Below are 21,644 nucleotides of genomic sequence, written 5' to 3'. Positions count from 1 at the left end.
GCATAACCAATGGCGAGGAGGCATGGAGGGGCCTGGCGGTGGCGTCACTGCGAGGGGCGGGGCGCGCGGCGGATCACGTGGCCGGCGCGTTTGCTGCAGGAAGGTAAAGCCCTGCTGAGAGCGAACTAGGGGTCATGCCGTGGGGTCGTCTCTGCGCCTGCGCCCTGCCGGGATGCTGAACCTTGCGGCGCTGCTGTGGCGCCGGCTCCTGCGCAAGCGCTGGGTGCTCGCCCTGGTTTTCGGACTCTCGCTGGTTTACTTCCTCAGCAGCACCTTCAAGCAGGTAAGTGGCTGCGCTCAGGACCTCCGTCCTTCTGATCCTTCTTCCTCCTCCAGCCCTCCTCCCTCAAACCCTATGTCCTCCCCATCTTCTTTCCTCCAGTCTTCCTTTCTATCCTCCAGCCCTTCTCTGCGTCGTCCTCCTCTGTCTTCCTTCAGCCACCTCCCTGGCTCCCTCCATCTTCTACTCCTCTTCCCTCGGCCTCCCTCCCTCCCATGCTCTGTTCTCTTCCTTCCAACCCTCTTACTTCTCACCCTCCGTCCTTTTCCAACCCCTCCTCCTTGACCTTAAGTCCACACTTCCTCCCTCCCTTGATCCTCTGTCCTCTGATGCTCCTCTCTGCAGTCCTCCACCTTGTAGTCCTCCTAGTATGCAGCCATTCACTCCTCCCTCTGAGCCTCTTCCTTTCAGTCCCTGGATCATCCACTACTCCCTCCTCCGATTCTTTGGTCCTCCCTCCAGCTCGCTAGTCCTCAACCCTTTAGTCGTCTTTCCTCTGATTGTGTGATCCTCCTCCGACTGTAACCTCCTGTGCATCCTAAGGCCGCAAAGGGAGGCGTCCCACTGCAGGTCTTTGTACCTCCCGTCCACTGTGCCGGATCTGACTGGTAGGCCAGGCAGAGTGGGGTCCTCAGACCTGTGCATCCTCCCCTGGCACGTTCCCTGCTCCGAACAGTCCCAGACCTCTTCATGGGCAGGTGGGTAGGAGGTAGAGATGGCTAGGCCAGGAAGTGGCCATGGGCTCTCTGTGCTTTTCCACCTGGGTGACCCAACGGGCTCCCTTTTGGGGCACAACTTGCTTGGGTGGATTTTTCTTTTTTTTTCTTTCTTTCTTTTCTTCTTTTCTTTTAATTTCTCAACCTCTCTTTTCATTTTTGTCTTGGCTGAGAATTCCTAGAGACCAGGCATCCCACTTTAGTAGGCAACAGTTCCCAGCATTTGCCTAGAAACCACACTTGACTGAGTTCCGTTCTGTAGGTCACCTGCCCCTCTGCCTTTCCCTGCTCTAGTGCGTCCTTTGATCCTGTTTTACTGTTCTTAGGCGTCCCGCTCTGGTTTTCTCTGTCACAGTCTGTCTTTTGAATGGTTGCTCTTTTGCACCCTTGCTCCTTTGTTTTTAATGGAGGGTCTTTCTCTCTTGTCCAGATTTGACCTTGTAATCCTGTTTGGCTGAATTTCCATATTCTGCTAATTGTCTCCCTTGCACCCACGTGGAGCAGAAGCCTCGCCTTTCCTCTGCCAGCTCTGTACCTCTCCGAGTCCTCAGCATCTTACTAAGTGATGAACATCCTCACTGTTTACCCAGTTAGGCTGTTTGTTTCTTCCTGTCACTCCAGGTCCCAAAACTCTGGCTCTGCAATGTCCCATACTTACTTATTGGGAGGTGTGACCTTATTGGAGTAGATGTGTCACTGTGGGCGTGGGCTTAAGATGTAGAACTCTCAGCTTCTCCTGCACCATGCCTGCCTGGACACTGCCTTGTTCCTGCCTTAATGATAATGGACTGAACCTCTGAACTTGTAAGCCAGCTCCAATTAAATGTTGTTCTTATAAGAGTTGCCTTGGTCATGGTGTCTGTTCACAGCAGTAAAACTCTAACTAAGACACTTATTCATTTGCCTGGAATTATTTCTGCTGCCCCTTCAGGGGCCAGACCCTCTCATCTGTTGCCTGTCTCGGTGCCATAGCCCGGCCAGTCTGCTTCTGATTTGTCTCACAGTCTGTTCTAGGGTGTATAGTCTAGACAAGATTTTCCATCACAGGCCTTCCCAAATGTGTAATTCTGTGCTCAAGCAGAAGAGAGTTTATCGGAGTTGTCTGTGAATGAGCTACTTTTGGTCAGTTTGGGTCTAACTGGCCGTAGTGAGTCGGGCCATGCTGGGTGCCCCACTGAGGTGCTGTCTCCCGCCCGCTGTCTGGCCACTTGCCTTTGTGGTAATTACCAACCCGGCATTGCTTGTTTGTGTGTTGGCTTGTGTGTGTGTCACCTCACCCTCTTGCTCAACGTAATGTTTTTGAGAACAGAGACCTGTGTGTCTTGTTTGGACACTGCAACCTTCATCTCCATCCCCGCCCCCTAGATATTTCCTGGGGACCAGATGTTCATTCAAGGGAGTCTTGGTTGAGGTGACTTGACTTTTCTTCTAAGCCAGTTTTTTTTCTTCTTCTTTTTTTTTTATAATCTTGATTCAGATGCTATCTACCTGGTACTTTCCTACAGCCCCATCTTAATTACTTTGTGTGTGTGTGTCTGTCTGTCTGTCTGTGGTGAGGGTCGGTTGGTTTAAGTATCTTTCCGCTGCCCCCCTTCCCCCACCCCATACAGGGTTTCTCTGTGTAGTCCCAGCTATTCTGAAACTCACTCTGTAGCCCAGGATGGTCTTGAACCCAGAGATCTGCCTGAGTGCTGAGATTAAGGGCATGCACCACTCCTGCCTGCCTTGCTTTTATTTATTTTTATGTATTTATTTTTGCTTTTTTGCTTAAGCTTTAAGACTTTACAAGAGTCATTATGAAACCTCTAGTTTGTTTGTTTGTTTGATTGATTGATCTGTTTCCTCTGAAGCTGGAAGCATTGATTATCTTTGCCGTCCTGTGCTGTCCTATTGTCATGACAGGGCCTTTGGCCAGTAGATGACTAAACTCTCTGGACATGTGGAGAACCTGTGTGAGATCCAGTACCATGAGGGAGAGAAGAACATGTCTTATTATGGACTACTGAAACACCACCATGGACTCTGGTGACCTGGACACCACACGTGCACCCTGGCAGCTGGGAGGACCCAGACCAGGATGCCAACCGAGTTTGCATGTGGTGGTGCCCCCTGGCCTGCTTTATTCTCACACAGTAGAGAACGCAACCCGGTCCCTTCAGCCCCTCTCAAGGGTACCTCTCCATTCCTGGGGACTCTACCCCATGATGTCACAGAATTCTGGTTATGTAAGAGACGCCCCACTTCGCAGTCTGTGATGTCACTGCTCCCCTAATGTTATCTTGGGTGTGAAGGATTTAACATTGATTCTGGGATAGGGATGGACAGTCAGTTCACAACTGGGTGGTTACACACAGCTCTGTTGGCCCTGGGACTGTCACGTGCTGTCCACCTGGCTTTCACCTGTGAAATAGAGGTCTTAGAAGGGTTGATGGGATGCGCTGTCAGGTTAGAAGTGATACCTCTGAAAGAGTGAAGGGTACCTTAGCCAGCCCTGTGCTCTCGCCCTGCCTAGGGTGCAGAGAACAGCCTCCACCTGTGTTTCAACTCTGGTCCTTGGAGTACACTCTCCTGTTGGCTCTTAGAGCACTCTCCTGTTGACTCTTGGAGCACTCCCCTATGAGGCTGTTGGAGCACTCTCCTGTTGACTCTTGGAGCACTCCCCTATGAGGCTCTTGGAGCACTCTCCTGTTGACTCTTGGAGCACTCCCCTGTTGGCTTTGCCATTGGCTCTTAGAACATTCTCCTGTGAGGCTCTTGGAGCACTCTCCTGTTGGCTCTTGGAGCACTCCCCTGTGAGGCTCTTGGAGCACTCTCCTGTTGGCTCTTGGAGCACTCTCCTGTTGACTCTTGGAGCACTCTCCTGTGAGACTCTTGGAGCACTCTCCTGTTGGCTCTTGGAGCACTCCCCTGTGAGGCTCTTGGAGCACTCTCCTATTGGCTCTTGGAGCACTCTCCTGTTGGTTCTTAGAGCACTCTTCTATGAGACTCTTGGCGCACTCCCCTGTGAGGCTCTTGGAGCACTCTCCTATTGGCTCTTGGAGCACTCTCCTGTTGGTTCTTAGAGTACTCTTCTATGAGACTCTTGGAACACTCTCTTGTTGGCTCTTGGAGCACTCCCCTGTGTGGCTCTCGGGGCACTCTTGTAGACTGTTAGGATTGCTTTGTCACGTCATTCTCTGGTTTCAGGCTGTTTTCTTCCTGTGTTGCTTGCCCTCGTGTTTGTGAAGTGGAGCCGCAGGCTGGGCATTGCTTACATGTCTCATCTTCAGGTCCTGTGGCCGAACTACTTCTCTGTGGAGTGTCCTTTTCTTGGGACTTGGGTGTGGTCAGGAATTAGGCTTCTTTGAGGAGGTGTGGATTGTGAATGTGATACAGACCAGCCAGGGGATTTTCAAACTGATGTTCTTTGTGACAAGGTGGCAGACTATAAACCAGCATCTCATGTGAAGTGTTTTTAAAGTTGGGATCGTGCCAGGAGTGGAAGCGCTCACCTAGGTGCCAGCACTTGGGAGGGCAAAGCATGCAGATCACTGTGAGTCTACATAGTGACTCACAGATCCCTGCCTGCGTGGGAGCTTGATAAAGACATGTATGGGGAGGGGGGGCTCTGGACACTTAAACCCTGGTGGTTGTCTTTAGCTGTGGTGACCCTTGCCCCAGCAGTAACTGGTCATTGTGGAAAGTGCTCTCAGCACACTAGGGCATGGGCCGTAACATTTGCCCTAGAGTATGTTCTTTCCTGTTGCCCGGGCAGATATAGCAGCTGGCTCACTGAAGAGGAGGCAGGGAAAATGGCTGATTTAAAGCTCTTGTCTGCCCTGTGCTGAGGTGGGAGCTAGGCAGCCTATGCTGCCTTCTGCATATTGACCGATGGCTGACAGTTGAGTTACCAGCTAAACTAGCCAGCCCTGCCCCTCCCCCCTTCTCACCTAGAAGAATGAGTTGGTAAATGGTTTGTTTATGAGACATGGGAAAGAACCTACGCCCTTAGAGACAGCCGACATTCTCCACTGCCAGAGATAAAATGCAGTTTGAGGGAGAATCAGATTTTTGGAGACTGTATCCTCCCCTGAGCTTGTTAACTTCGATTAGCTGCGATGTGAACAAATGTGGTCTATAATGTGACAGAAGAAGTGATCTTTGTAGATCTCTTCACAGAGCAGGATATTACTGAGTGGTTGGGAGTGGGTAGGCTGGGCTCAGAGTCCCTGTGTGCACATTGACATGCAGTTCACCTTCCAAAGCAGCAGCTCTCCTGAGTGTGTATCCCAATGGCTTTAGTAAGGTCACAGTGAGGTAGGTAACTTTTACCACAGTCACAATTGACTTGCCTTCCCTCTCGACCCTAAACAATCTCCAGTGGACTTCCTGTTTGAAAATGTATTGCATTTTTATTTACTTTGTGTGAATGCGTTTGTGTATAGTGTGGTGAAGAGAGAGTGCATAAAGTCAGGGCACAGTTAAGGGGAGTCCTTCCTTCCCATCATGTGGGTCCCCCAGGATTGAACTTAGATTGTCAGGCCTGGTGGCAATCCACTAAGCCATCTCAGCAGCCCACGGAGTTCTGGGAATCCATCCATAGACGCGAGTTCTCACTGTGTATCCTCATTGGCTTGGACCATTCTCACACAGGCCCTCCTGTGCTCTGCCATTGTGAGTCAGTCCTGTCCTGACTTGGTTTCCTGCTTGGCTGACTGACACCTGTCACCCTGCAGCTGGGTGTCTGGCTGGTCTCACCTGGCCTGGCCTTCCCCTCAAATCTCTGAAGTGGAGGAGGTAAGAAGAATGCACTTGTGTGGTCCAAGAAAAGAGATGTTCATCCCAGATAGAGAGGAGGCTGTGGTGCGCAAGTTCCCCGGGTTCCGTGGCTCTGCGTCCCTGAGGCCTCTCAAGCTTGTGCAGCCGCCTCTGCCGAGACAGCTGCTAACCCCGTTGACCCTGTCGCCTTGGTTCCTGGCATGCCTCTTTTCTTTGGTTTTTATCCTAATTAATGCTTTAGGGGATAATTTAAATTGTTAGAGATGGGAGCGCAGAGAGGATGCCATCAGGGGAGAGTGTTGGGGACGGCGAGTGGCGCCAGGTGACCAGGGCACAGCACTGTGTGCAGGCCTGGAGGTGGAGCAGGCACTGAAGTCTACTCCCTGGGTGCCTACTGTCTGCTGTGGGAGTGGGAGGGAGGGAGGGAGGGTAGATCAGTGAGTTCTACTGGAGAGAAGTTACCTAGGCAGATTGTCTGAGACCTGAGGCTGTCTGTGTTGCTTTTCTATTTCTGTGATTAGAGTTTGGTTAGTTGGGGCTTAGTGTTTCAGAGAGTTAGAGTCTATGGCCGTCATGGCAGAGAGCGTGGCGGCAGGCAGGCAGGCAGGCAGAATGCTGGAGCAGTAGCAGAGAGCTTACATCTTGATCCAAACCACTAGGCAGGGAGAGCTAGCTTGGACTTTTGAAACCTCAGAGCCCCACCCCCAGTGATACTCCTCCTCCAACAAGGCCACGCCTCCGAATCCTTCCCAAACAGTTCCACCAACTGTGGACCAAGTGCATGTATTCAAATACTTGAACAAAGGCTTACTTTGTTCAAGTATTCTTCTTCAAACCACCACATAGGTATTGTATAAGGTGTGATGAATGCAGAGAGCTGCCCCCTGTGTCACTCCCTCCCCCCTTTAAACTGGTTTCAACAAAGACTTGGGCTCTGCAACATTTGCAAGGCATGGCATTGGCACAGGGGTCACCCGCAGAAGGGTCACTGGGACATGTGGTGGTTGTTTCTTTGTCTTGTCTCATCTGAATGGTTTTGCCTCTCTTGCTTGAGATGTGCAGTTCCCCCACTTAATGTACAAGTGTTTCCCCATCTTTACAAACTCTCTGGGGGCTGGAGGGGTGGCTCTGTGGCTAAGCATGCTGGAGTGCTTTTGCAGAGGACCTGGGTTCTGTTCACAGCCAACAGCACCTGCTAACTCTAGTTCCATGGGATTTAATACCTTCTTCTGTGCCCCCCCCTACACACACACCCCAAATCTCATTTTTAAAAGTTCTTTATGATACTTTGCAGCTGTAAATCCCCCATTGTCGGACTACAGTCCTCTAACTTTAGCTGTGTGAGGCACCTTCTGTCCGTATGTCCTCTGTTGAGATTCCTGGGCAGATTAAGGCCAGATATGTCTAGGATTCTCGTGCTGCCCCGTTTCCGTCAGACGTGTCTCTCACTTGACTGTTTAGATTACCCTTAAAACTCCACACAGCACACTTCCTAATTAACCTTTTGAAAATCTGAGGAGAGGCCACGTCCATTAGCCGCGCAGGCTCCGCAGCTGCTTACGGAGAATATTGTGCTTCTGCCTACATCTGGTTCCATCTTTCCTCTGTAGGACCTGTGGACACCTGACATCTCGAGGGTTGGGTGGCTCTGATTCACATGCGAGCCTTTGTCAGCAGCCCATTGGAACATTTGTTTAACGTGTCCGTGGCACTTTGTGAAAATCCCCTTTGTATGGTTTGTTTTTTTTTTACTCTGTGTGTGTGTGTGTGTGTGTGTGTGTGTGTGTGTGTGATTGTAGCCCTGACTGTCCTGAATCATCTCTGTGTAGGTAAGCCAGGCTGGCTTTGAACCCTCAGAGATTCACTTGCCTCTGCCTCTTAAATACTGGATTAAAGACGTGTAATGTCATGCCCAGCTTTGAATGGATCTTGAATGAAGAAAATTACATACTTGATGAACTGCTTGAAGATGAGACAGCCCAGAGGGAATTATCCACTGGGTGGAAGGTGATCTCCTGTGCCTTCTACACGGCCTCCAAAAGTGCACCACAGCTATATGATTTAGCCTTGGCAGAGGTTTCGAATATTCATGTTTGACAAGTTCAGGTGCTAGAGAACTGCCCTCCTCAGCACGAGGAGCGGGGTCCCGTGGTGGAGATCCTTCTGGGATGCATTGCTCTCAGCTTCTGCTCCTGAGCGACAGGCCGCACCTAAGGGAGTCCCGATGTCTCCCACGGATCTTGCCCTCAGCCCCTCTCTTTCTGTAACTGAGGTAACAGCTACTGAGTTGTTACCTGTCCTGTCCTGTGCCGGCCAGCTATATCCTTTATAAGAACCAAAAAAGGAAAGGCAGGCCACACGAAAGCCATCTTGAGACTGTTTTACATTGAGCAAACTGAAGAAGGGGGAGCCAGTCCTGATGGGCTTGTGGTAGGAGAGAGGCCTCCTGTTTGAGTGCTGGTGATACCTCAGAGGGTTCATCAAACCTCCGGGAAGTTAGGCTCTGTCTGGCATGTCCATCAGTGACTGATTGACAGGACTGTCTCAGGGCCCCTCACTGCACTGCAGGGTCATCCTGCGAGCAGAACCTAGGGGCAGTTGCTGGCCTGTGGAGGCTGTGTTCACTTAATGGTGGCACACTGACATGATGGGTCCATGACAATGTGATTATCTAGATAATGTGGGCCCTTGGAAATGCTTGACTCTCCAATCAGTGTCCAGAGCAACTGATGGTGACACCATATACACTGAGTCAGAGGTCAGAGGGGAACAATGCAAAAAACAAATGAGCTTTTATTTAAGTTGTTGGGATTTCTGAATTTCATGTTGATAAGCATTGTTTTTTAAGTAAGCCTTCTCGTTGGGGGTGATAACAGCTTAGTAGGAAACCTGCAAGGATGGTATAGTTTCTCCAGGCCGGTTAACTCCTTCTACTGTTAACAGTGAGCATATTTTCACATAAAATGAAACATAAGATTCTTCCGAGGATGAGTAAAGATGATTTTTAAATTACTTTTTTGCATCATAAATTGTGCGTGTGCCATGTGTCTGTGTGTGGGTGTGTGCACATGAGTGCAGGTGCCCAGAGAGTCTAGAAGAACCTGGAGCCCAGGTTACAGATGGCTGTACACCAACCACATAGTGCCACTTCTGAGAACCAAACTTGGGCTCTCGGGAAGGGCAGCCAGTGCTTCCAACTGACGAGTCCTCTCTCCAGCCCCGTATATACGTGTTTGATATACCTGAATACCCAGGGTCATGTAAACATTTCCAGAGCACACAAGAGTCAGAACTGGAGGAAGAGTAAGAAGATGGGGACGAGGGAGGTGTCATGAGGACTTAGCTCTGATAACAGTGTGTCCCTGCTAGTGTTTAGTCAGACATTTCTGGGGTGTTGGGTTTCCTAGGGTTTTTGCTGTTTTTTGTTTGTTTGTTTGTTTGTTTATGTTTTTCCTACCATTGAAACAGAGCTATCCCTCCCAGTGGGCTCTAAAAACTTAAGTTGCTGGCAGAGAGAAAAATGTTGTTCCTCCCCCCCCCCCCCCAATGCCATAGAATCCTTTGTCTGCTTCTGGGGCCCAGCTCATCAATGCAGTAACTGGGATGATAGCTTTAACTTGGCACGGTTTCCTGATGGCATGGGCCACGCCTGTGCCTGAGGGTTGGGGAGAGGGTAGGGAGATAGAGGTATTGCAGGAAAAGCACCTTGCACCCTCCTCTTCCCCTGTGGTCTCATTGCAGGAAGAGCGGGCCGTGAGGGACCGGAACCTCCTCCAGGTCCAAGACCGGGAACAGCCCATCCCGTGGAAGGTGCAGTTTAACCTCGGCAACAGCAGCCGGCCCAGCAACCAGTGCCGGAACTCCGTGCAAGGGAAACACCTCATCACCGACGAGCTGGGTACGCCTGCCTCCCTGCCTCCCTCCGCCCCTCCGCTCAAGGCGCAGGGACAAAAAGCCTTCCCTTCCAATGCTTTGGCCCCTCTTGCTAGTCTCCAGGGATCCCGTGTCTGTCTTCCATGTTCTCCTCTCCATCCCAGGCTCCCTGCAGCATCTGGGGAGCTTGGCTGGGCACCCAGACCCTAGCGTTCCCTCTGCCTCCAGCGCCAGCCTTGGCTTCAGTGCCAGGCCGCTGCCTGCCAGGCACAGGCGTGGGGGTCCTCATCTTGTCTTTCTAATTGGGCTGTGTGTGTGTCTGTGTGTGTGTGTGTCTGTGTGTATCTGAGTGTATATGTGTCTGTGGTGTGTGTGTGTATGTGTATCTGTCTCTGTTGATGTATGCATATGTGTCTCTGTGTGTGTGTGTCTGTGTTTCTGTGTATATACATGTCTGTGTTTCTGTGTATATACGTGTCTGTGCGTTTGTGTCTGTGTGTGTGTCTGTGTTTGTGTATACCGTGTCATGTATGTAGCAGTCAGAGGACAACAGGATGTTTTAGTGTTAGGTGGCAGTTTGTCATTTTCTTTTATCATAGCTACAAATGGTTAATTTAGGTCAGACAAAGACACACTCCTTCATATATATATGAAAGCCAATACTCAGTTTCTTAATCAATAAAAATCCCACAGGGGCAGCAGGTTTTACTTTGCCTTTACAAATAGGGGGAAGTGGTTTAATAAAGACCTGCAACTGTTGACGCTGTTGAGCACCGAGATGCCACTGTGTCGCCAGGGTAACAGCGCTGTTAAACGAGATAGCCAATTAGAGTCACAAACTTTTCAAAAGCTGGAAGTTAATTTCCCAGGCAAGACCAACACATTTGCCTGCCCTGGTCTCCCAGGACTTGGTGAGGATAACATCCTTGGAGCTGATGAGCACCACAGCTGTCTCTGTGTCACCCTGGCTATCCTGGATCTCGCTCCGGAGGCCAGGCTAGCCTTGAACTCATAGAGATATGCCCATCTCTCCTGGGCGCTGGGATTAAAGGCGCAGGCCACCACTGCCTGGTATATGTGTGTATTGAAACATCATGATGAACCATTCCTGTGTATGGTGTGTGTGTGTGTGTGCGTGTGTGTGTGTGCTGAAAAAGGGTTGGAGAAATAGGTGTGTGGCCAAGAGCTCTGACTGCTCTTTCAAGAGGACCTGGCTTTGAGTCCCAGCATCAGGGAAGGCAGCTCACTAACTGCCTATAACTTCAGTTCCCAGGGATCCACGGCCCTCCCACTCTGGCCTCTGCAGGACTCTGCACTCACACGTGCACACACACATACAAGTAAAAGTAAGAATGACCTCTGAAAGTAGAAGGTAATTTTTGCATGATACATGAGAGAGGCCTGGGGGAGCTTGCTCTCCCCAGAAAGTAGACCTGGTCGCGGAGAGGCGAGGGTCAGAGGTCAGGGCCGAGAGCCTGAGATGTTAGCTTCCAGCTTCTCAAAGGAGAGGACGGAGGTGTCGGCAGGTGACATCGGACACAGATGGAGCTGCTGTGCCGCTGTCACTTGGGGTAGAGTCCTGAGGAACGCACTGACTCTCTGGGAATTCCATTTAGAAGCCTTGTCAACAGCATGAGTCAGGGCTTCTGGGAGGGAAGTGTTTACCAGGACATCAGAATGCTCCCCTCCCCCTCCCCCTGATGCAGCATCAGAAACAACAGAAGCCACCAGCTCCCTGCACTGGGAATGCTTTTCTCCTGGTCTCCCAAGTACTGAGGGCCCTCTAGTGTCCCTGATTGTCACTGTTCTGCCAGCTCCCACACAGACCTTGTTTTCCAGAGCAGTTCTAAAAAACAAGTTATCTTCTACCAGCCTCATTCTCTGAGGACAGAGCTGGGGCGCTCAGACGGGCTGGTTGGGAACAGCTGCTGCACACCTGCGCGCCCCTGTGCACACCCGAGGGGCCCCCCATACGCACCAGAAGGCCCCTGAACACACCTTAGCGTACACACACACACACACACACATCAGAGGGCCCTGCACATACCTGAGGGTATACACAAATACACCTGACGGTCCATAGACACCTGAGCCCCACCCCCACCCCATATACCTGAGGCTCTCACATGCACACACGCATACCTGAGGACCTCAGTGGCCACTGGGGGCATGTTAGACGTTGGGTGGTGGCCTTCGTAGACTTAATGATTCTTCTGTCCTTCTTCCTCGTGATGCAGGCAACTGTCTGCCTAGAGAAGCTCCGAGCAGTTACGGAGTTCCAGTGAGGAAACCTGGCTGACATGAGGCAGGATGGGTGTGCATATCTGTGTGGTGGGGATTCTCCATCGTGGAGGGAAATAGGCTTTTCTCTTTTGAGGATTTGAGAACATCCCTAATTCTAGGGGACAATTGTGTCTCCCCGTGATTGTGTGCACACACCAGAAGCAGGGTCATGAAGATTGACTGTGGCCTATTTTAACAGTCCCTTCTAATTTCCACAACAGCAGCAAGCCATCAAAAGCCGCGTGCTTGCTTTTTTAATCCTCGTATTTTGTGAATGGGTGCCTCATTTCCCATCTTGGACTTTTTAAAAGAGGCCCAGGTGACCTTTCACCCCAGCTGCACGAGCATAACTTGGCCTGGCCATGAGCTCACACTTAATCAGGCCGGAAAGGGGCCACCTGCCAATGACACGGATCTAGTGATGACGGAGGAGTCTGACTTCCCATCATCCTCTGCCCAGGCGATGCCAGCCCTGGACATGTTCCTTCCATGTCTGGTCCCAGTACCCAGGATGCCCTGGCTCTCGTCCGCCTTCTCCCTGTGCAGTTCTTCGTCCTCAGAGGGTGGGCAGGTGGCTAGTTCCCTGCTGAGCCTCGGGTCTGGTTTCAGGCTATGTCTGCGAGAGGAAGGACCTGCTGGCTAATGGCTGCTGTGACGTCAGCGTCCCCAGCTCAAAGCAGTACTGCTGCGACGGGTGCCTGGCCAATGGCTGCTGTGAAGCTTACGAGTACTGCGTCTCCTGCTGCCTGCAGCCCAGCAAGGTACGAACGGACGGGCTCCATCCCTTGTTTTCTGTGCATTTTAGGGAAGAGCTTGGTACCTGCTGCAGTTGTGTAGGTGCAGAGGCCTCTCCTGAGAGGGGAGCTGGTCTCCCCACCTCACGCTTCCTTTGCAGACAGGATGATGCTACTGCTAACCAGGTCTCTGGTGGATGAGAGACTGGGTGCCTTCTTGCCCTCCCGGTGGGCTGGCTTGGCCAGCAGTACTGAATGCCTTGTTTCCATAGCAACTTCTCCTGGAGCGCTTCCTCAACCGGGCAGCTGTGGCCTTCCAGAACCTCTTCATGGCGGTTGAGGACCACTTCGAGCTGTGCCTGGCCAAGTGCAGGACTTCCTCCCAGGTCAGAAGTGGTGTTGGGGACGCGGGAGGGAGCCAGGGCTGGACAACTCTAGCCGGCCGATGCGGGTAGAGCCCGGGTGGGTGGAAAGGGGCTTCAGTGGCACATTCCGCTCTGTTAGGAGATGTGAGAGTTTAGATGCAGTACCAGCCATTGAGAGGAGGCAGTCACTAGTCCTGGGGCAGAGTTGTGGTTCGTGTTAGGATCCAAGGGGTATATAGGAGGTCCAGGCACATGGATATATCCGAGACTTCTGGGGTGAGTGCACACTGCCTGCTACTGAGTGTTCTGTCTCAGAGCAGGCAGTGCTCTGGAGGGCTTCTGTCCCTGTCACTGCCCCCGTCTCTGTTTATCCTCCCTTTTACATTTATCCCGGCCTCAGATCGACCCAGATGCAAGCCAGAGGGTGACTTGTGAGAGTCCGTTCTCTCCCTACACCATGTGGATCACACCTGAGGACCAAGCCTTGGCAGCAAGCACCTGTCCGTGCTAGGCCATCTTGCCTACCCAGTCTTTCTGGCTTGGCCCTTGTCACTGCTCTTTCCCAGACAAGCACACGTCTCTTACACAAGCACACTCCTCTAGGACACGCTTTCCCATCTCTGGTTTACTTGAGAACATCCTGGGTCAGGATGGGGGGAGTGCAGAGAATGGGAAACCCCACTGGTCTCCATGAAGGGGCTTCTCAGGTGGGTGGGCGGGAAAGGAAGTGGAATACTTTGCTCTTCCTGACTTGGTTCCCACCACTGACTGAGCCGGAAGTCACTGCCTCTTGTGCAAATAGAGACGGTTCTCAATGGCCACTTGGTTCGAGTGCCTGGAGCCTGGGCTGCGAGTCTCTTAAGTGGAATTAATATGGTGCACAGCTTTGGTAAAGGCTAATTAATGAGCTCTAGACCAGCCAAAACCTCAAATTGTTTGTATGAGAAGAAATTGCTGGGGGGAGGGGAATCTACCAATGGGGGTGGGGGTGGGCCATTGTCTGGGCTCAACTTCATTTGCTGTGGCCAGCCAGGGCGCTCTTGGGGAGGATGCTTGGCTTGTGCATAGGCCCTTAGTGCGTGACCGCCATTTGATGTGTCAGGACTCTGCCAGGGAGTGGGTCTGTCCCACCACAGGGTCAGAGATGGATTCCACTGTTCAGCCGTATCACCATCTGTTTCAGGTTTATTTTGTTTGTTCTTTTCATTTTTACTATAGGGAGTGGGGCACATTATCCCATGCACTCTGAGGTCAGAGGTCAGCTCGTACAGCTTGCTTCTTATTCTCTTCTGTGGGTTCTGGGGATGGAGCTGAGGTCCTCAGGCTGAGAGCAAGCACTGTGTTAGCCCCTGGCCATCTCACCTGCCCTTTTTGGATGGATTGAGTAGTCTCAGACTGCCCAGCCTGCAGCGAGGTTGTTCAGAAGCTCCCTGGAGGGCAGAAGAAATGGCACAGTGATGTCCTATCCATCTCATGGCGTTCAGTGCCAACAATCCTACGTCATGCTAGAAAGGCCCTCGAAACCTTCTAGGTGTGCTGGAGGTCGGGCAGGGACTGTGGCTGTCGCTGCAACTGACCCTCTCTGACACACTCCTGTCTTCCTTCGCCAACAGAGCGTGCAACATGAGAACACATACCGCGACCCCATAGCCAAGTACTGCTACGGAGAGAGCCCGCCGGAACTCTTCCCTGCATGAGGCCCGGCGGAGACACACCTGGAACCAGTCTGGTCCGCTGGTGTAATGAAGGAGAAATCCACATAAGGATCCTTAACCATGTCTTACAACTTCGGGTGTCTCTGGCTCCCTCACCAACAGCTGGAGCAGATGGGCGGAGTCCTTCTACAGAGCAGGCTGGGTGAAGTCCTGGTACCTCTCAGGGCCCTGGAACTGCTGGTCAGAGGCCGGGGCCCTTGCTTCTGTTTTGATCCTACATTGTAGCTATTTATTGACTTTTCAAGTGGTGCAAGGGGTGGTTTTTCTGTGCAGGACACCTTTGCCTGTCCAGATGAATCCATCGGAGGAGGTGACCGTTGCTCTGGGTTCCTGAGTGTCACAAGTGCGTGCGTGCTCCTGCACCGGAGGAAGAAAGTTTGTCTCTGGGAGCGTGGGTGTACAGACTCAGTTCTGGTTCTGTTTTAACATCTGACCAGCAGGCCTTGTATCCATATCCCAACGTTCAGCAGTGCCTAAAGCCTCAGGGAGGTGCTGGTCCCCACTGCGCCTCGGGAGAGCCGCCTCCGAGTGCTCATATACAGAAATGGTAGACGGGACGCCTGAATCCCTGGTCACCGTGTCTCCCTGAAACCCTCAGCCTCAGGGCAGGGGAGCCTTTCCCTTGTCTGTCACGGAAGCCAGTGGGGACTGGCGAATGTGTGCATGTGTGGCAGGCGTTCATTTTTGCCTGCTTTCTGCTCCGGGTGGCGTTTATAGAGAAAAACCTCTTACTCCAGCCTGTAGTGAGTTCCACATCCACCGTCAGTGGGAGGTGAATGTGGTAGCCACGGTCTAGGGAGTGTCCCAAAGGCAGGCCCGTGTCCAGTGCTTGCAGGACAGTTGTTACCAGTGACTGAGATGGAGATCTTAAACCTAAGATCAAGATATCTCCTCTTGCCCTCTCCTGTCCTGTCTTCAGGCCAGCCATTAACACACACTTCTCCCCAGACCTTTCACTCATCTGTACGGTGGGCCATGGCATTTTGTGGTTTTGGTTAAGGTTGACCTGGGACCGGCCATGTGCTCAAGATTTTCTATTTGTGGCCTTGTGGAGCATTGTCTTACAGGATGGAATTTCCTTCAGCTCCCTCCCACTTCCTCTTGCTGTTGACGTCAGAATTCTATTTTCTTAGCTCTACCGAAGGTCAGACTGATAGGCAGTTGCTCCCTTGTTTTGTCTTGCCATGCTGGGATCGAACCCAGGACTGGGTGTGTGATTGGCAAACTCGCTGTTACTGAGCCACAGCCCTGACCAGGGAATCGATTTTTAGTGTTAGATCCCAGTGATTCTTTTCTGTTTGCTCTGGACTCAGTATGTTGGCTCAAACTTCATGAAAGAACTGGGTGATCCTGCACATTCTGACACATACCGGAATGTTCTGGCTCATTCCCACTGTGCTGTGTGTCTGACGCCAGCCTTGAGCTCCTGATTCTCCTCCCCTGGGAGGAGTCCACCCTTGGTCGCTGGTGGCACTGGTCGGCCTCCCCCTCAAGTTCATTTTCAGAGTGTTGACCCAGGTTTAGTCCGTGCAGTCATTCCTGTGGACAGCTCCCCCGACTTGGCATGATTATTATGTCCGTGAGTTTATAGTCTGCGTCAGTGTGATCAAGAATCCAGTCTGCTTGTGCTTCACGCCATAGATGAGGACAAGCAAGAGACAGGCCCTCCCGAGCCGCAGCCAAGACAGTGATCAAACACACACAGGAGCTCATCTCGAATCCCACCCATGGCCTCTAGTGCAGAATCGCTTCCACGCAGTCTCCCCTAAGAGTGGATGACCCATAGACAGGAGGGGGCAGAGTTGTCATCTACATCCACACGAAGTCACTTTCAGATTGGCTGTGGCTAGAATTCAGATGGGATTTCTAAAATCAGAGGCTGTAGATTTGTGTACAAGACTCGAGGGAATCACCTGATAATCTATGGGGGACTCTGGGGAAGAGAGGAGGTGAGAACACCCACAGCCTAGAAGGGATGTTTAATGCTATTAAGTGTGAGGGGCTGCAGACAGGAAGGTCTCAAGCGCGGCTCTCCCTTCTGAATGTGAGTACACGGGACTTCTTGCTGGGAATGCTGGGATACCACACGTGTAACCTTGGAGAGAAGAAACAATAGCAGGAGCGTCCTGAAGTGGGTGCAGGAAAAGAATGTAGCCCCCTCCCCCAGCCCTGCCAGGCCACAGCCAGGGATAAGCCCCTGCGTTCTTGTAGAAGTAGAGGAGGTCCTTTAGGGCACAGATGGAGCCCTTCACACACCCCGAAGGCTGACTACGGGCCTTTCCAGGAGCAGCATGGGGAACGCTGGGATTGAGTCCTGTTCTTCCCAGTTTTGGGCTTTGCAGGTAAATCACGAGCTGGCTGCTTCTCACAGCCGGGACAGGAATGTGGCTGGAGCCTGGGACCACTGCTTCTCAGTGTGGCTTTTCATTTAGAAAATGGGGTTGCATGTTTACGTGCCCTGAGGTATCCTGAGTGAGACCCAACCTCCCGAGAGGCCAATGTCGGCAGCCCCTGGGAAGCTATAAGGCAAGGATGCACAGCCGAGGGCTAGCAGGATGGAAGAGCATTGGCTGTGGTAATTAGGAACTTACGCTGAGAGGGTCTTTGTTTTTTAATTAGGGAATTGGGGACTCTGGCTGTATAGAGAGGACATGACCGATCCAAGGTCTGGTTGAGGGGAAGGTGCTGTAGATACGAGGATGAGGGAGATGGCCTGAGGCACCCGGAAGAGTCCAGAGGGTGGGGAGAAAGCATGACCCTGAGAGAGGGCAAGACAAAGGAGTGAGGGGGATCAAGAGGGCGTGGCCAAAATGGCACAGTTCTAAAGGGATGGGAAGCTGGAGGAAGGGACGCTGGGGACAGCCGGCACCCCATAGGCAGGCGAACAAGCACCATAGTTAGCTGCTTGTCCTGAGGTTGGTTGGTTTGGATTGCCTTTTGGACCTGACACTGAGGATAAAATAATCACCTAAAACTAAAAATCATGTCGCCAGAGATGAGAACCAGCTACCTTCTCCTTCCTCTCACTTTCCAGGTGAAAACCAACCAACCAACCAACCAAAGACGTGCTTCCTCCTTGGAAACACTCCTGTGGGTTTATTATCCGCAGGCCTGCCTGACAGACATCCACTCACTTGGTTAGTTAGGACAGGACTAAGACGTGTAGTGCTTGTGTGTATGGGCACACACACACACACACACACACACACACACGCATTCCTATCTTAGGCATGGCCATGGTCTAGAGCTGGGGCTGTCCGTGACACCATCTTCTCTCATTGAGCCCGCCACCAATAGGTCCCAGACTTCCTGCTCATTCTGCAGACCCGTTTCTGCTGGGTGGATGGTGAGCTCACTAAACAGGCGGCACAGGTTAACTGCACGGCGCCTTGAGGCAGGAATGTGCTGTTATGTGAGCGTGTCCTGTGGGGAATCACAGCGTAATTTAATCAGCACTTTAGCATGGTGTCTCTCCAGGGTGGGGAAATAATGAAGTCGGCGCTCAGTACTGGGAGTTCTCAGTTCAGCCTCAGGCACAGCCGTGACCTAGAGCTGGGCTCAGTTACTTCAGCACTGCCAGGATCCGTAGTGTGACTGTCCTAGACGCTGTGGACCAGGGAGGGAGCAGCATCGAGAACTCCCAACCCATTAGGGACAAGTGGTATCTCCCAGCTGTGAAGATGGGATTTCCAGACACTGCCAAATGTCCGCTGAGGGTCAGGGGTCAGGGAGGGACTGCCCCTGTGTTACAAACCACTGCCCTAACTCTATTAGAAAGATAGGGTTGTGAACCAATTACTTGAGCTGCACAGGAGGGAAAGGTAACGGAGAAGCAGCTGGACTGAGGTTTAAATTCCAGGGGGCTAAAGGTAGATAGGGAATTTGAGGCTAGCCTGGGATACAGAGAGACCCACCCCTTGCCCCCAACTCAAAGGCAAAAGAAAGGGCAGCAAGAGAGAGACGTCTTTATTTCAGGCGTCATTTCAAAATGTTCTGTAGTAACCAATAGGATGAAGAGACGGAATCAAATAGGAAATCAACCTGTGGGGTGTGGTTCAGCTCGATGTGAGTTAGTACACACAAACTGATAGTTGTATTAGTAGACATCATATCTGTAGAACCAGGTGGGATGGCACTTGGAATGCTGGGCAGGAGAATCCAAGCCCAAGGACAGCTTGGGTTTCATACTGAGACCTGTTCAAAACACAGCATGTTTTTTTAAAAGTTCAATAAAATATTTTCTCAGGTGTTGGTGGTTGGGATGATAAATGTGACGATCTGTGTGTTGCTGTAGGCATGTCCCATGCATTGGCCATGTGTGTGTGTGTGCATATGTGTGTGTGTGTGTGCATGGTGCATGTGCAGCTGTGTACTGTGTGGATCAGTGGTCTGGGATCTGACTGGCATTCTGACCCACCTCATGGGAGGCCAGGCATCTGTGAACTTGGTTAACGTCTCTCTCTGGCTTTGTCTGGTCCTTATCAGTGAGAATGATTGCTAACACATTTATTGGTCCCACATCCTGGCTTTGACCATCAGGAGATGCCATCCAGGACCCCGTTGTCTTCGGAGCAACTCCTCTCCGAGGCATCCGGGAGATAGAGCAAAGCCGGACAGATGCTCTCTTCATCTTCTCTGATTTTCTTGGGTACCGTTTGCTTCCATGCTTGCTGCCCTGCATCTCTGGAGACCGCCGCTGCAGTGTAAGTTCTCGGACACACAGAGCTGTGAGTGTAGATTCCCTTCACGCTGCACCTGAGGTACTCAGCAGCCTTAAGCAGAGATGCCCAGAGCATGGCAGATTTCCCAAGCAGGACCTCTCCAGGTATCTCTCAGCATACGGTGTCTCTTACAAGGTAGAAACCCTAAAAGCAAGCCTTCAAAACTGAATTGAAACCTTCAGTTCTTGGTCTCAAGGGATACCCACAGCTGCAATGGGAAGTTCTGCCTCACTTTATGTCTAAATGTATCCTTTATATTTGTTCATAAATAAAAATGGAATCCCGCTACATGCTATTTTACATGCTATTTTATTTTCCTGGCAGGTTGACTTTATCCAGTTAGAGCCACCTCCTCCCAGAGCATACGTTCAGATGGTCCTGCCTGGGGAAGTGATGCCCAGGAGAGCTTACAGCCCTTTATAACGCCTCTCCGTTCACGGCTGTGTTTTTCACAGATAGCTTTCAGTCATTTTCCAAGGCCAGAGCCGAGCTGCATGCAGCATCTCTGGGGACTGGCTGCATTGTCCCCGAAATGCTGACAAGTCGAGGATACTCCATGTCTCTTGGGCATATTGTTGATTCTGCAGAAATCACTAGTGCAGGTATAAAAGAATAAAACGCCCTGCCCCCAGCTGCAGGTGCAGCTGCTGTGTCACGTGTGCCTCGGTAGGCGGCTGAGAGGAGAGAGGCTGTGTCTACACTCAGTGTTCTGACAGTGTGAACATCTGACAGATTGGTAGTCTAACATTCCCGGATAAAAGAAACTGAGATGATCTCCAGTCCAGTGCCACAGGAGTGAGGCCGAGACAGACACCCTCACGTGGGGTCACTTGGGCAGGTGAGGAGCGGTCCTGAGATAACCCTCAGACGGGTGCCATGAGGCCCAACCAGGGAACGAGCCTGAGATGGCCACCAGTCTGGTCCCACTCAGGCTTTGGGGCCATGATAGACGAGCGAGGTATAGCACTCCTAAGACCACTCCTGAGATGACCCCAGACATTCCAGAGACCCTGGACACCTCTAAGAGGAGCAAGTAGTGGAGAAACGAAACACAGAGACAGAAGGATGTGGGCACAACGAAGAGAGGCAGAACTGGAGACTTAAGGGTCGTGAGGAACCGCCTGATGTGAGCAGCTGGTGATGTCACCTGGGACCATGGCGGGGTCCTGGCCTGTGCTGCCACCAGGAACCACATCTGGGTCCATGGCCCTGCAGTAGCAGGGGTCTGCTACCACCAATGGCCAGGCAGATGTTGCTGGACTAGTTTGCTACCCGGGGACATGCTGATGTCTGAGGACTGTGCAGAACTGTCCCCACCCGTCACCTGATCATCCTGGGAGAGCTGGCTCTGGAAGGGGGATATGGCAGTAGGAGAGCTGACCCTACCCTTAGCCAGCTGCAGTACCTGGAAGAGCGGGCCCACATGCTGCAGGAGTTGTGGGTGAGCTGGCCCAAGGGTATTAGCGTAGGAATGCTGACCCTGCCACTGTCTTCCTTGTGGTGGCATGGATGAGGGGCATGTCCTCTCCCCTCCTTTTTGCTCTCACCATCTGAGGTGGGCAGGAGAGCTGTCTGTGCCCCTCACCTCCTGCAGCACTCAGGAGGGCAGACCCTGTACCATACCTGGGCAGCACAGCAGAGCTGGCCAGGAGGGTGTGAGCCTGGGAGGGCTGGCCCAGCAACTTTTCTCTGGTGTGGCAACTTGGGAGAGGGAGAGATGCCCTCCCCCCCCCCCCACCCCTTGCCACCTATGGCAGACAGGAGAGCTGGCCCCAGGGTCGTGAGAGTGGAAGAATTGGCCCCGCCCCTCACCAGCTGCAACGCTCAGGAAAGTGGACCCTGCATCTCCCCTGGGCAGCAAGCTAGAGCTGGCCCTGACTGCACCGGTGCCTGGGGAGTCGGCCCTGAGCGGGAGAGCCAGTGGGCTGACTAGCTCAGCTGCTTCTCGGGCCCAGATCCAGGGCTTTGAATTGGTTCACCCCAACGTCTACCCCATCAATGAACTGCTGGAGTGCAGGAAGGGACCAGTCCCACAGACCCAAACTACAGGATCTCCATGACACCGGGCAACCGCAGGCTGTCCGAGAGGAGTCCTAATGACGATCCGGTATTGATGGAGTAACAGAGTCAGAGAGGCCTCGTACCAGACCAATGAATCATTGCCATGAGCATTTGCAAGCAAAGAAGGGTGGACAAGAG

The 21,644-nt window shown here is 52.1% G+C and overlaps 1 protein-coding gene and 1 non-coding gene across 2 annotated transcripts; both read left to right on the top strand.

Moving 5' to 3' along the window:
• Window positions 1-74: 74 nt before the first annotated feature.
• Window positions 75-19,735, top strand: Spring1 (SREBF pathway regulator in golgi 1). Its single transcript, XM_052168041.1, has 5 exons — window positions 75-283; window positions 9,496-9,652; window positions 12,520-12,671; window positions 12,917-13,030; window positions 14,623-19,735. The coding sequence occupies exons 1-5, from the start codon at window positions 173-175 to the stop codon at window positions 14,704-14,706; spliced, it is 618 nt and encodes a 205-aa protein (XP_052024001.1). The 5' UTR covers window positions 75-172; the 3' UTR covers window positions 14,707-19,735.
• Window positions 19,736-20,066: 331 nt separating this feature from the next.
• Window positions 20,067-20,194, top strand: LOC127673469 (small nucleolar RNA SNORA17). Its single transcript, XR_007975196.1, has one exon. It is a non-coding gene; the product is annotated as a small nucleolar RNA SNORA17 (small nucleolar RNA).
• Window positions 20,195-21,644: the final 1,450 nt, after the last annotated feature.

The sequence above is a fragment of the Apodemus sylvaticus genome, chromosome 22, assembly GCF_947179515.1.
Source record: "Apodemus sylvaticus chromosome 22, mApoSyl1.1, whole genome shotgun sequence".
Classification (NCBI taxonomy): Eukaryota; Metazoa; Chordata; class Mammalia; order Rodentia; family Muridae; genus Apodemus; species Apodemus sylvaticus.
The sequence above is the reverse complement of the archived record's forward strand: the minus strand, read 5'-3'. Positions and strand labels throughout refer to the sequence as shown.